Source organism: Rhineura floridana, chromosome 11, assembly GCF_030035675.1.
Source record: "Rhineura floridana isolate rRhiFlo1 chromosome 11, rRhiFlo1.hap2, whole genome shotgun sequence".
Lineage (NCBI taxonomy): Eukaryota > Metazoa > Chordata > Lepidosauria > Squamata > Rhineuridae > Rhineura > Rhineura floridana.
The window spans coordinates 62117303-62133186 of NC_084490.1; the positions used below are offsets into that span (position 1 = coordinate 62117303).

Genomic DNA, 15884 nt, shown 5'->3' on the forward strand with positions numbered 1-15884 from the left:
AGTTGCAAGGCACATGACTAGCCCTACTCTGATTTAGGAACATAGGAAGCCGCCTTATACGCAGTCAGACCATTGGTCCATCTAGCTCAGTACTGTTCACGCTGACAGGATTTCAGGCAGGGAGCCTTTCCCAGATCTACCCGAGGGACTGAGGATTGAACCGGGGACCTTCTGCATCAAAAGCAGATGCTGTGTCACTGAGCTATGGGCCTGTTCTTCCCCCGCCCCTCTGCCACGCTGCATTTCTGGCTGTCACGATAGAATGCTTTCTATGAGAGCTCCTGAGTAGATATACTTAAGACTTCCCCGTCAATTTTTTAAAATTCTTTTTAAAAATCTTAACTTTCATACAGAGGAAGTCCTAAGTTACAACAGAAACCGCTGTTTTTAGTGCTGTTTTGGGGTGGTGAAGACGTGCCGCTGTTCAATCACGGTCACGTTAAAATCCAAGCCTTTTCCTCTGTTGTCTATGGACACATTCCACTTCCGCCCCGGCGGCCAAAGTAAACCCACAAGTTAATCTTCTGCGCTGGTCTACTTCAAGTATAGCTTTTTAAAAAACTTCCGTTCTCCTTCTATCCTTTCCCTCCCCCTCCGCCTTTTTGTGACGCCAAGAGACTCCTGGCCAATGAAAGGCCTCCCCTACTGGTGCGCGTGCGCCGCGGGATAAAGCGACGTTTTCAAATATGGGAGGAGGGCCTTAGTCTCGCGCGTCTTTAGTTTTTGTTTGTCGTCGCAGCCTGCGACTTGAGGGACAACTGTATGGACTCTCTGGTAAGAAAAAAAGGGAGAGGGGGCGTCCCAGTGCCTCCTCAAGAATTTTGTAAGATAATGCGGGGGGGGGGAGGAGAATTATTCGGGTTTTTTTTAGCCCTAGTCCGTAGTTATATCTTCTCTTTGCTAGAAGGCAAGGCGTATTGACTTCCGTGGGACTTGTATCAAAGTCAAAACATGGTTAGGACTGGGCCTGCTAAGCTGTGAGAGGAGGTTGTTTTTTCCTACCTGAGGGTTGCATTCCTGTCTGGGCAACCTGGAGAGGAGGAGTACATGCCAGGGGTTGGTGGGGCCAGAAGCAAAAGTGGACAGAGTATATTTTACCTTTGTATAGTAGGCTACTTCCTATAGACTCCCAGACACCGCTGTCTATCTTCCGTTCAGGAGAGTAAGAGGCATGATCAGAGTTTGTTCTGCCCTGACAAATGCACAGGGGGGTGGTTTAGGGAGAGTCCCAGGGGCCAGATAGGGAGATCTGTGGGCTGCATTTAACTCCCCAGCCTGAGGTTTCCCATCTCTGCTCTTCGCTGCCGCCTCCAGTATGTTCCAGGGGAAGAGAGAAAACAAAAATCAAATATCATTCATATATTCCTGTTTTACAGCAGGGATCATACTCTGACTGAAGCCACCCACCCTGCCTTTGCTAAAGGTTTTTCTGTTAATTTACCTCTGTATTCTCTTAAATTGGCTACTTTGGTTAAAACAATAAAAGTTAATTTGCTGTAATCATCTGCCCTGAACTAGCTTCTGAAGGAAATATATTACTAAACTAATCTCTAACAGTTTCTTATTTTTTAATCTTGTGGATGACTAATAGAATGTCTTAATTTTCACTACAGATCAGGTTGTTCATGTTTCAAGTAAAATATCTCCAGCTCAAAACATGTTCAGTTGCATTTATTATAACAGGTTAGCTTTAGGAGGTTGAAAGGGAAACTGGTACACTCTTTTTAAATAGACATCTCCCTAAAAGCCAAAGCAGGAACAGTGGTGTAGCTAAAAGCAACCACACACAATATAGAGACAAGCAGCAGAAAATAGGGCGCATGCCTGATAAATGGAGTCTATCGATGTATATGTGATAGACATTTTGCTAATAATTCTATAATAAAAACTTGATCAGTTTTATTATCTGTTTTGTGTGTAGAAGTTGTTCTCTGGTATTTGGTGTTAGTTATTGTGCATTTGCATGCATATGCACTAGATTTAAGTTGTATCTCTTCCTGTGCCACCTTGCCGCACCTCACAGTTCCACTTCTACATGCTGGGAAGGGGTTTGAAACAGAAGACTTTTGGTATGTGTTCACACACTAACATTTTTTAAAAAAAGGCAAACTAGGGAAAGTGATTATAACAGACAGGAATTAGAAATGTCTGTGGTAAATAGGAATAGCCTAAATGTTTGCAGTTAGCCTGTTTACAGCTAGGTCTGCCTGCTACTTGCCTTCCATATTGCAGATAGTATAATCATGCTCACTATTGATAGGACATGCTGTGATCACAGTACAGACATGTGATTTATCCACATAACTTTCATTGTTTTAATGAGGATTGGGAAAGCAGGTCCATGTTGCTCTTTCTTTTAATTTATCTTCTGGCATTTTCAAATGTTAAAATGGATTTGACATGCAGTATGCACTGTATCAGAGGTGGGGAACCTCCGGCCTGCTAGTCAATCTTGCCCTGACAAGGGGTTCAATTTTGTGGTGTAGTGGTTAGAGTGTCAGACTAGGTCATAAGAACATAAGAGCCTGCTGGATCAGGCCAGTGGCCCATCTAGTCCAACATCCTGTTCTCACAGTGGCCAACCAGGTGCCTGGGGGAAGCCCACAAGCAGGACCTGAGTGCAAGAACACTCTCCCCTCCTGAGGCTTCCGGCAACTGGTTTTCAGAAGCATGGTGCCTCTGACTAGGGTGGCACAGCACAGCCATCACAGCTAGTAGCCATTGATAGCCCTGTCCTCCATGAATTTGTCTAATCTTCTTTTAAAGCCATCCAAGCTGGTGGCCATCACTGCATCTTGTGGGAGCAAATTCCATAGTTTAACTATGCACTGAGTAAAGAAGTACTTCCTTTTGTCTGTCCTGAATCTTCCAACATTCAGCTTCTTTGAATGTCCACGAGTTCTAGTATTATGAGAGAGGGAGAAAAACTTTTCTCTATCCACTTTCTCAATGCCATGCATAATTTTATACACTTCTATCATGTCTCCTCTCACCCGCCTTTTCTCTAAACTAAAAAGCCCCAAATGCTGCAACCTTTCCTCGTAAGGGAGTCGCTCCATCCCCTTGATCATTCTGGTTGCCCTCTTCTGAACCTTTTCCAACTCTATAATATCCTTTTTGAGAAGAGTCGACCAGAACTGTACACAGTATTCCAAATGCGGCCACACCATAGATTCATACAACGGCATTATGATATCGGCTGTTTTATTTTCAATACCTTTCCTATTGGTCTTAGGAGACCAGAGTTCAAATCCTCACTCATCCATGAGGCTCACTGGGTGACCTTGGGCCACGCACAGTCTCAGCCTAACCACCTTACAGGGGTGTTGTGGGGATGAAATGGAGAGGAATGAGAACCATGTATGCCACTTTGAGCTCTTTGGAGGACAGGTGGGATATAAATGTAATAATAAATTAAAAATAAAATAAGTTTGTCCACAAAGCTGTTTCCCCAAAAACCATGCACATCAGCTGATGTCACTCATGTCATCTGATGGGCATGAGGATGGGCTTAAATCCTGAGTTGGTTGTGAAGCCAAACTCAACAGGATTTAACCCCTGAACTCAACAGGATTCTAAAACAAAGGGGTTTTTGTTCTATTAGGAAAATTTGTTGGAGTCACAGTTAGGGGAAAAGTTAACTCTCCCCAGCTGTAAACACCCTCCCCCATTTCTTTCTGTACCACATTTAGGCTAATTTCAGCAGGGTGGTGGTGGTGGTGGAGTGATTGGAAATGTGTGGATGCCAGGGAAGGTCTCTGCAATTATATTTGTGCCCATAGGTGCTGCATTGGTGAGCCATGCATTAATTGTTCCTATAATTTTCTTTAAAAATCTCATTTATTTTTCCCCACCCCCATGCCTTGATGTATAATATCCTAGATATTATATTTAAATCCAATGTAAAATTTAAAAAATCTATTTAAATTTTAAATTTAATTTAAATTTTAAAAAATCTATTTTTCAAATTTGTTTAAAAAACACCACTGATTTTAATCTACCCTGATAAACTAGAAAGCGGACATTCTTACCTGGTTCTCTTCTCCAGATTAAATGTCGTTGAAAATTTAACCTATATTCAAAGTAAAGCAGCTGATTTAGCACAGATTATAATATACTCCAAAACATTTTGCAGCCTGAGGCAGAGCAGGAAATAACATTCCCATCCACAAGTTCAGTCAAGTTACACTGGCACCTGAGACAGAACTTTCTGCAAGTGCTTCTCCTTCCTGTAAATTAAAATACAACAATAATTAATGAAATAACAATTTGATGCCCTTTTATGAGCCCCTAGTTGCCAGAGGCAGCTGCCTGACTATATCTAATGATAGGGCAGGCCCTGTCGGTTGTCAAATGCAGGGCAGCTTTTATCAGTGAAGATTTAATTTTGCCTTTTTTATGATGATTTAAACCATCACTTCCTTATTGTTTGGTTATATTGTGAATTGTGTGTAGCCTTGTGTTGCCTTATGTGTTATATAGCATGGTAAGTATATAAATTGCTATAAAAATATTTCAATTTATTTTCCTTTTCAAGAAGCATCTTCATAATCATTTTTTGTGTCAACAGAATCACTTAAAAGATAAGTACAGATTGAGATACTGCTACAAAGAAGGGTAATTAACTTTTGTTTTTTAAAATTTGATTGTTTATTCTGTAAATTATCTGTAGATAATTTAGATAATTTTTCATTTAGTAAGGTTTGTCTTGAGTATGTGATAGGATCCAAAGAATTGTGAGATTAGTTCTACACACTCAAGAAATTTGGTATGTTTGAGCTTATATTTCTTGAACATATCCCCTCACCCTTAATAAATAGCAAACTTGTTTTTAAAACAAGGAGACTCCTAAAAATAATTTGTCATATGGCATGGAATGTCTGAATAAAAAGTTAAAAAATCTTATTGGGCATGCCTAAAGTAACTGGATCTCATCTGTAATCAGTACATATTATATTTAGTGTGGATTGCAGTGTTAGAAATCTGTATTTTTATTCAAACCTGTGCTCTGAGATTTTAGAGCTGTTTCATATCATCTATGATGAAAACAGCTTTACCCCAAAGTAGTGATTTTCTTAGTGTCCTCTGATACATGCATGGGGAAGCTCTCCTGTCTCCAAGAGTTGCCCCATTCATTGCAATCCAGGGACAGCTCCATAACTGCATTCCTTCTGTGGATAAGGAATTGCCCAGCTAGCTGATGCAAATGAGTATTCCTCTGTATATCAGGTGGGAAACCTGTTGCTGGCCTACAGTTCCCTGACTATGGCTATGCTGCCTGGGGCTGATAGGAGCTGGGAACAACATCAGGTCCCACTCCCTTGTAAATACTGGCTCCCTGTATGCATTGCTATTCTGATGTGGTTCTAGATGGCTCCTTTTGTTTCTTTTCTCACCTGTGTTTATGTTCTGGGCTTACATTACCTTGTCCTATTTTTCTATTTCCATGTGTTACATTTATAGTGACTCATACTTATGCCTGAAACTGTTACCTATAGTAATGATGACTTTCAGTTTTAAGTTAAAGGTTTTTTGCTCCTCAGAGAAATACAGGAGAGAAAGTAGACTGGGTGTAACTCTCAGTAATTGTTAGAGACACAGCTGCAGGAGATTATCTGCTAGCACCTAGCGTAATAAATGAGGACTAGAGATAGCAGGCTGTGTGGGGGTAAGGAGAAAGGAATTTGATGTGTGTGCTGGTGAACAAGCAAGTGAGTGAACTGAACTCTTACCATAGGACCTATTTGTGCTGCAAGCAAATAAAGTCCTTCTTACTTGAAGCTCTACGTTGTATGACTGGCTATTATTCTGTTCTACCCGCTGACTGTGCAAACACGCTAACAGAAACTTCACATTTTCTATAGGGAACAAAAGTACAGAAATGTGCTGTGCATCTCTCTTCCAGAATTGTATGATGAGGTGGTCTTTACTGGTAACGGTTGAACTAGCATCACAGCATGTGTGCCCCCAAGCAGCTTGCAAGAAGTTTATGCAGTATGTTAGGGGAGGGGAAGTCGGGGAGGGGGGGAAGAGGATAAAGATTTTGAGATGGGATTGTGATGAAGCCAATTTCTAAGTTCATGGAGTGGCCAGACAGAATTTAAATAGTCAGGTTTTGACATGCCATGCGACAGAGTGCAAATAGGTTCTGGTATTGAAAAAGAACAATGGCTAGAAAGAGGATAATGAGAGATTCAGTCATTAAGGTGCTTATGCCTTTCTGAGGTGCTTGCTTTTTTGTGGGGAAACCAGCTGACCAGCAAAGTGCATGTGTGTTAAGATCAGCAGTCAACACCCTGCTGCAGCTATCACTTATCCCTCTTAACAAGAGAGGTACTTTTTCTGTGATAGTGCCCCAATCGTAAAATGCTCTCCCTTGGAAAGTTCACTTGGCAGCAACTTTAACATTTTTTTAATGCTAGGCCAAGGCATTTTTTATTCAACAAGACATTTTAAACATATTGACAGTCATACACTCACTTTTAACTGGGTTTTGATTTAATGAATCTGTTTGTTGTATGTTTAAAACTTAAAAAACCCAACTAGGAATATTTAGATGTACAGTAATATAAGGTATTAATTAAATATACAAGGAAGCAAATTTGCAGGAATCTGTGAAAACTGCATCATCTCCTTGCATGGATATCAGCAGTGGGTTGTATGAAAAACTGCGGGTGTTGACACAGTCTTTCTTTCTCCACTTCCCCTCCCCACATCCTTCTAGAATCTCTAACTGCTGCTAGATAGTCTTTTCTGGCATGGATGTGTTGGACAGGAGTAGATAGTTTGTCTGAATCCAGGGCTGCACGTCCATTTTCTGAATACGGTTCAGTTATTGCATGTCCCCATCATGAAATCAAGACACTGTAGTTTGGGCTTAAAACTCTGTCTTATGGAAAGCAGCTTATCACTTTTTATTCAGATAATATTATTGACTAAGTTTTCGAGTGCACTCCTGATAAGGCAATATTTGCAGATTGGAATAATTTTTGAAGTGGCTCATTTCATTTGCCTTTTCCCCCCCTGCCAGACAAGGTGATATACAACAAGGAGAAAATGTATTGAAATATATACAGGATTGCTTTGAAAGTAAGTTCTCAATAGTTTACAATGCAATATACAATAAATGTGATTTACTTTGATGAAGTAGAGGGATCATGATTCCACAAATTACAGCTTTGACTGGTAGTGAACCATTATTTTCTGCTAGCCAGCTACACGGTGGAATCATCGGAGGCCCGCTGTAATCAGTTTGCCGATCACTTCCAGAATAAGATCTCATGTATCCGCCGGGACCTAGACTCTCAAGTTATAGCAGTTGATCCTAGTGAGATGTCCGGAGCACGGTCTTGTCCTGTTTTGTTGGATGAGCTCCAGTTGGTTCAACTTGAGGACGTGGACAAGGTGCTTGGACAGGTACGTGCAACCACTTCAGTACTGGATCCTTGCCCCTCCTGGCTGATAAAAACTAGCAGGAATGGAACAGCTACCTGGGCCAAGGAATGGATAAATGCCTCTTTACGAGAGGGAGTGGTCCCAGGCTGTCTGAAAGAGGCAGTGGTGAGACCACTCCTGAAAAAGCCTTCCTTGGACCCAGACAATTTTAACAGCTACAGGCCAGTGGCGAATGTTCCATTCCTGGGCAAGGTCTTAGAACGAATGGTTGCTGGCCAGCTCCAGGCGCTATTGGATGAAACCGATTATCTAGATCCATTTCAATCAGGTTTTAGGCCCGGTTTTGGCACTGAGACAGCCTTGGTCGCCCTGTACGATGACCTATGTCGGGAGAGAGACAGAGGGAGTGTAACTCTGTTGATTCTCCTTGATCTCTCAGCGGCTTTTGATACCATCGACCATGGTATCCTTCTGGAGAGGCTCACGGAGTTGGGAGTTGGAGGTACTGCTTGGCAGTGGTTCCGCTCCTACTTGGCGGGTCGTCTCCAGAAGGTAGTGCTTGGGGAACATTGCTCGACACCGCGGGTTCTCCAATATGGGGTCCCGCAGGGGTCAGTTTTGTCCCCCTTGCTTTTCAATATCTACATGAAGCCCTTGGGAGAGGTCATCAGGAGTTTTGGAGTGCGTTGTCATCAGTATGCTGATGACACGCAGCTCTACTTCTCCTTTTCATCTTCAGGTGAGGCTGTTGATGTGCTGAACCGTTGCCTGGCCGTGACAATGGATTGGATGAGAGTTAACAAACTGAAGCTCAATCCAGACAAGACTGAGATGCTGTTGGTGGACGGGTTCTCTGATCGGATGGTGGATATATACCCTGTCCTGGACGGGGTTACACTCCCCCTAAAGGACCGGGTTCGTAGTCTGGGAGTCTCTTTAGACTCTTCCCTCTCACTTGAGGCTCAAGTAGCCTCGGTGGTTAGGAATGCGTTCTACCAACTTCGGTTGGTGGCCCAGCTACGTTCCTATTTTGAGTAAAGAGGACCTTACAGCAGTGGTACATGCTCTGGTAATCTCACGTTTGGATTACTGTAATGCGCTTTACGTAGGGCTACCTTGGAAGACAGTTCGGAGGCTACAGCTAGTGCAAAATGCGGCGGCCAGATTGCTGACAAGGACCAAGCGGTCCGAGCATATAACACCTGTTCTGGCCCTCCTGCACTGGTTGCCAATATGTTTCCGGGCCAGATTCAAAGTGTTGGTATTGACCTATAAAGCCTTATACGGTGTGGGACCACGATACCTTGCGGAACGCCTCTTCCGATATGAACCGGCCTGTACACTACGTTCTGCTACGAAGGCCCTCCTCCGGGTTCCAACTCACAGGGAGGCCCGGAGGGTAGTGACGAGATCTAGGGCCTTCTCAGTGGTGGCCCCTGAACTATGGAACAGTCTCCCCGAGGAAGTACGCCTGGCGCCGACTCTGCTCTCTTTTCGGCGCCAGGTCAAAACCTTCCTATTCTCTGAAGCATTTTAAGTTAAATTGATTTACTTTTAAAAATGTTATTGTATTGGATTTTTGATTGTATTGTTTAGTATTATTTTGTTATTTATTGTATTTTTATGCTATTTTATGTTCACCGCCCAGAGAGCTATTGCTAGTCGGGCGGTATATAAATCTAATAAATAAATGAATAAAGTCCAATTCCACTGCAATACTACCTGCCACAGTTTCTATACCAATCAGACCCTGAAGTCAGAACCGTGAGCCAAATCTAAGGTGGATAAAAATCAATGATTTAAAAGAAATTAAAAATTGGATTTCTTTTAAATCGGATTTTTAAATAATTTAATCAGATTTCAAAATTTTCTAGGTCTGACAACATGGCAAGCTGTCTTTAACTAAAAAAGAATGCTTCCAAACTCTTGTTCTGAGTTGTGTGAGATAAGGAGTGTAGGTTTGTTCATGTTGTACTATACAAGTTTAGTGTGATGTCTGAATACAGCCTATGATACTAAATTGAGCAAAATAAACACAAATCAGAAAAAGTACCCAACTGAGTAGACAGTTGTAGGATTGATCTGCATGTTGTGAATTAGAATCTCTCCACTACACATCTAGATTTAATCATTTGTGTCGCATGCCTCAGCAAATTTATTAAGGACACAGCCATCAAGAAGTACACTTTATTCCCCTGACAACTTATGTCTGTCCATTTTCTGTGTCAAGCATGAAGGCAGCTCCTGGCAGTGAAGCATGCTTGAAAAGGGAATGGTGGACAAGCAAGCATGGGTGTTGCAAAACATTCCATTTCCTAGCTCCCCCACTAGGTGGTGCTGGGCAAAGGGGCATAGCCTCCCTTCAAACCCAATTTCTGGTTGTACCTATGCTGCAAAATGTCAATTTTTAAAGCTTCTGCCTGCCTCTTCCTGCTACTGCTGTTGCTGACAATATTAGACTAAGCAGTGCTTCTGAATTCTGTATGCCTACAAAACCCTCCATTTTAGTTCTTTCTCCTACCTCCACCTTTGTAGTGGTACCTCTTCCTCCTTTTATTGGGCAAACAGCAACACAATGCATGGGCTGCAAAAAACAGCTGCCTGCTCCTGTGCTAACAGCCGAGTCCTGTGAAGAATAAGATGTACCTAAACCCACTAAATCAGTGGGCTTGCCAAACTGTATGTTGAATTGTTCTGTAAGCCTCATGATACATAGTCATTTTGCTTCTGAGGAATCGTCAAATTTTTGCTGCCAGCAGATTGGCAGACACAGTTGCCACCCTGGGCTCCTTTGGGAAGAAGGGCAGGATATAAATGATGATGATGATAGTGGATCACTTAAAGGGATATTTAACTTAGAATAATTATGTCCCATCTCTCTAAAAGAGCATAGTAATGTGTACTATGTGCACTTAACAGCATATAGCTTTTTCATCTTTAGCTTGTGCCAAGGAATATACAGTCTACTCCCCAAGCACATCATGTTCCTCATCCACTGACTATGATCAAGTTCAGTCTCCAAGGAAAGAGGTAAGCTAGTTCTGTTAGTTCAGTATATTCAATCCTTTTGAGATTGTCCATGCATGTTGTGTAATTTAACCAATCCAGTCATGTTTGGTCAGCTGAAGTTGGTTTAGTTGAAAAAGTGGCCTTTTCTCTCTCTCTCTTAGTATCTGTTATGTTGCTGGTTTTAAAATATTGTTTCCTTTTGAACCTGTGTTACTCATACAAGGACAGTTGGTGTTTTTATTTAGCCCTTTTATTATTATTATTATTATTATTATTATTATTATTACCCTGCCCTATTTTCCAAACTGGAACTCAAGGCGGCTTCCAGATAAAAATACATGTAATTAAGAACATACAATAGTCTAAAATAAATAGGATTAAACTATTTGCAATATTAAAACCGTTCAAACATACACTTAATAAATCACCTCAGTTTAAGATAGTACAGTTAAACAATAACAACGCAGCACCCTCTTCAAGCCATGACCTTAGGAACCGTCAGCTCCAAAGGCCTGTTGGAATAAAAAAGTCTTTACCTGCCAATGGAAGGATTGCAAAGAGGGGGCCATTCTTGCCTCCCTAGGAAGGGAATTCCAGAGCCTAGGGGCAGCCACCGAAAAGGCCCTATTTTGCGTCCCCACTAAACGTACTTGTGTAGATGTGGGGATTGAGAGAAGGGCCTCTCCTAAGGATCTCAGGGCCCGGGCAGGCTCATATAGGGAGATACGGTCTGACAGATAGCCTGGATCTAAGCCGTATAGGACTTTATAGGTCATAACCAGCACTTTGAATTGTGTCCGGAAACAAACTGGCAGCCAGTGGAGCTGTATGATCCCTGTATCCAGCCCCAGTTAGCGTTCTGGCCGCAGCTCGTTGCACCAGCTGAAGTTTCCGAACAGTCTTCAGATGCAGCCCCACATAGAGCACATTACAGTAATCTAAACGGGATATAACCAAGGCATGTGTCACCGTGGCCAGATCAGACGGCTCAAGGAACGGGCGCAGTTGGCGCACTAATCTTAACTCTGCAAAAGCACTCCTGGCTACCGTAGAAACCTGGGCCTCCAAGTTTAAAGCTGAGTCCACGAGCACACCCAAACTGCAAACCTGCGTCTTCAGGGGGGGTGTAACCCCATCTAGCACAGGCTGAATCCCTATTCCCTGATTCGCCTTTCGACTGACCAGGAGCACCTCTGTCTTGTCTGGATTAAGCTTCAATTTGTTCACCCTCATCCAATCCACCACTGATGCCAGACACCGGTTTAGGACCACGACAGCTTTCTTGGAGTTAGGATGTTTCTGACCTCCTCCCATTTGATCTACTGGTCACATCTGAGAAAAAGTGACCAGTAGGCTGGGGCCCCTGCTACTTTTCAAAGAAAATTCCAGCCATTCTTTGTCTCTGTGAGTTTGTAACATTTTGAATGGGGGCTAATGAAGCTGAATCCAGATAAGGCAGGGGTACTATGGATGAGCTGTTGATCTAATGCCAGTATAGAAACTGTTATAAATGGGATTACACTTTCTTAAAGGTTAAGATTAAAGGTACTCTTAGATCCATCACTGCTTATGGATGCGCAAATAGTGTCTCTACTTTGGAGATGTGTGCTCAAGCAGCTGCCTTCCCACTTGGAAAGAGAGAATCTTACTCACTAATAGGCAAAAACCTTGTAGTTTAAGAATGTACCTGTAGCCAACAGATATTTCTATGAAACTTTAAAAAGCAGGGAAATGGGGCAGCTATAGTGAATGCACCAGGGGAGCATGAAACCTGACCTTCTGTCTGTGATATTGTATTGCCCTACAAATTTGTCAAAATGCAGACACAATTTGGGTTGGTCTTTCACAGTCCAATCTACTTCCTATGTAGCTTGGAAGAATTTGGTAACATGTGCCTCTGAGCATATGGTGAGTGATAGCAATACCCGCCATCTCCAAAGATGGAGAATTACATTTTTGGATGTTTGTTGGTGTTCTTACTTTGCTTCTTTCCTGTTTTACTACTGTTTCTACAGAGAATCTAACCTAGAAAATTATATTTCTCTCATTATTCATCCTAGAAATCTGTGTCAAATTTATTTTTACCAATTTCAAAGCATTGTTATTGGTCGATGTCATATGATAGTGAAGACAGCCTTTGTGTTTCAAACTGGAGGTTATGTTCTATTTCTATTTTGGGTGCATTAACAGTTGAATCTGAAACTGTACTTTGATGTAAAATCAGACTGATTACAATATGTTGCTACTTAAGCAATGACTCTAGCTGTTGGAAAAAACAAACTTGGCCTGCTCAAGATGCATGTTTTTAGCTTGCTATGCTTAAACTACTCCATTTAAGGAAAGGTGGGCATGGTCAATTAAAAGCATAGAACACAGCTAGAATTTTGCTAGAATATATTTCACCTCCCACTGTTTTATCTGGTGCAAACTCCTCATGTCCATTGAAAACTGTTCTGCAGAATAGTCAGTGCCATTATTCCACAATTGGCTTTGGAGCTTTTCTTTAGTGTTGCGAAGTGTTGCTATGGTTCACATATTCACAGAAACAGAAGCAAACGAGAATGATTTACTATAGGAAACTACTAAAATTGCAAAGTAAATCAAACATATTAAAAGTGACTATCTGAACTAGATCAACTGTTTTAATATTGTTGCTTCCTCCCTGCTAAAACAAGATCAGTACAGGACATATCTTGTTTCTATTTGGGCTGATTGCAGGTGTTGCCACCACTCACCCTATGCTCAGAGGCACATGTTACCCAATTCTTTCAAGCTACACAGGAAGTGGATTGGACTGTGAAAGACCAACCCAAATGGTGTTTGCATTTTGACAAATTTGTAGGGCAGTACAATATCGCAGAGAGGAGGTCAGGTCTCCTGCTCCCCTGGTGTATTACCTATAGCTGCCCAATTTCCTTGCTTTTTAAAGTATGATAAAAACATCTGTTGGCTATAGGTATATTCTTAAACCACAAGGTTTTTTGCCTATTAGGGAATTTCTCTGCTTTTTAATCCAGGAGGTAAGAAATGAGATCCTGTGCAAGTCTGCTGAGAATGGATTGATCATTTGCATGCTTATTGAGTTTAGTGGGATTTATCTATCCCCTGCAATCATGCTTAGGGTAGGTGAAACTGACCACAGGGGATGGGCAGGTGAGGAGGGGTATGGGAGCAGGGGGAGGGGGAGGGGGAGGGCAGGCTTGATCCTTCACATGTTTATTGCGTTCAGTGGGATTTACTCCCATGCAATCATGCTTAGGATAGGTAAAACTGACCAAGGAGAGGGAGGCGAGGAAGAAAGGGAGAGGAGGGGAAAGGCAGGTCTGATCATTTGCATGCTTATTGAGACTAGTGGGATTTACTCCTGCGCAGTCATGGCTACGATAGGTAAAACTGACCATGGGGGGGGGAGGGGAGGGTAGAGAGAAGGGAGAGATGGGAGCAGAAGGAGGAGAAGGGGAGGGGGAAGGAGGGGATTGGAACGGGAGGGGGAGGGGTGAAGGAAGTGGGAGGGAAGGGGCAAAATGGAGGTGATGGGAGGGAGGGAGGAGGAGAGGGCAGGTTTGATCATTTGCATACTTATTTAGATCAACGGGATTACATTTACTCTGTGCGGTCATGGTTAGGATAGGTAAAACTGACCATGGGGGAGGGGGAGGGGGAAGGAGGGGATTGGAAGGGGATGGGGGAGCAGAAGGGGGGAGGGAGGGAATAGGGAGGAGGTGAGGAGGGCAGGCTTGATCATTTGTAGTCTTTTTGAGTTCAGTGGGATTTACTCCTCTGCAATCATGCTTAGGATAGGTGACACTGACCTGGGACAGGGGGAGGGGAGGAGATTGGACGGGCGGGCACTGGGCAGAGAGGAAGCCCCTTTCCTTTACAAAAGGAAAACATTGTGAACAATATAATTCTTTTTCACTGTTTTCCCCACCTTTTCATTCTACAGCAGGCACATGTATTCTCCCACCCAAATTCTAAAACCCCTGTTTTAAAACAGCTGCATTGGTTGCCAGTTCATTTTCAGGCCCAATATAAGGTGCTCATGCTAGTGTTTTAAAGTCCTAAACAAGGACAGCCTCCTTGCCTACAGACCCTTTCAGGTGTTGAGATCAGCAGAGAGGGCCCTTTTGGTGTTTCTGCCACCCTCAGAAGCTCGGCAGCTGTTGGCCTGGGAGAGGGTCTTCTTTGTAGTGGCCCCTAAGTTGTGGAATTCCCTCCCCATTGAGGTGCATCTGGCAACTTCGCTGTACAGTTTTAGGTGTATGCTGAAGATGCACCTCTTTACCCTGGCCTTAGGTGACCCCTGAGACATTTTTAGGACCCACCCTATTGGGGGATTTTAGATTGTTTTTAAATTATTTTTAATGTTGTATTTTAAAATTGTTGTAACCCACCCTGGGACTTTGGGATGAAGGGCAGGTAATAAATGATGATGATGATAATTCCCAAGGGTCCTTCAGACCTCAGGAGCAGATTTTGAGGGGAATGTAGTGGGAAGAGGAAAATTCCACTCCATGAACAATTCAGTTCTGGCTATGGAAGGGAAATGAGTATCTAATTCATTGTATTTTTATTGTACTATAAGATGTCACTGGCAGAAAAGCGGGTGTTAAAAATGAAGTAATAAAAACTGAAATGTTTCAGTTGTCACCTGCTAGACATGAGGTGTATATTTGACTGGTGTTAGAAATCTGTGCCATTAAAGGCCAGAAAGGAGTACACAGCTTGGCTCAATTTATTATCTTTTTATGGGTGTGCTTGCTCCTTGAATTCCAAGAAAAATGATTAGAACACAAGTATGAGACAGACATAGAAGGGCACCAAGTGATTGTTCTTGTGTAAGCAACACCTAAGAAGTCACAATACTTGCCATTGACTTTATTTGAAGCAGAATCCATAATGCAGCGATGCATAGATATTTTCAATAGTCTTTGCTTCACTTCAGCATCTGGTTTGATGAATCTGAGGTTAAATTTTATTTATGTCTTTTTATTTCAACATTTTACATACCACTTCATACCATTGTTTCTAAGCCGTGTAAAGCGTGGTTATACAAGAGATACAGCATAGATAAAATCAGTTAAAATTAACAATAAAATCAGAAAAGCTTACTTAAAATGCCTGCTGAAAAAAAAGCAGCTGAAGTTCTACAGGGAGGGGGGTCTGTCTGATCTTAGCTGGGAGGGAGTTCCACAAAATCAGCCTCACAATACTGAATGCCTGGCTCTTTGGTGATCTAAGCCATGGAGGGCTGGTGTGTGTGCTAATAAGATAAATGCTAATCCTACTCCTCAAAGGTACTATCCAGAAATTAGGGAGCCCACAGGTTATTGCAAATGCCCAAGGATACTTGATTACCACTGACAGCAGTTGATTACAGTTGTGGCTTCTTGAAGGGATCTCCCTTCCCCATGTCAGCTGGGTGCCAATCATTTGCCACATTGTCTGGTTCCAGTCTAGGTTCTGGATATCTGTACCAT

At 42.5% G+C, this 15884-nt stretch overlaps 1 protein-coding gene across 2 annotated transcripts in view; it reads left to right on the forward strand.

Annotated features, from left to right (window-relative positions):
- The first annotated feature begins 585 nt into the window (after positions 1-585).
- The window catches only part of CENPC (centromere protein C), a 49261-nt gene continuing 33962 nt past the window's right edge, over positions 586-15884 (forward strand). The window contains exons 1-4 of one of the 2 annotated variants that reach the window (XM_061590253.1): positions 586-774; positions 4571-4617; positions 7031-7089; positions 10337-10425. In XM_061590253.1, the coding sequence (XP_061446237.1) occupies positions 763-774; positions 4571-4617; positions 7031-7089; positions 10337-10425 (207 nt within the window). In that variant the 5' untranslated portion in view covers positions 586-762. The remainder of the gene's footprint in view (positions 775-4570; positions 4618-7030; positions 7090-10336; positions 10426-15884) is intronic. The other variant, XM_061590252.1, reaches the window with a different exon arrangement.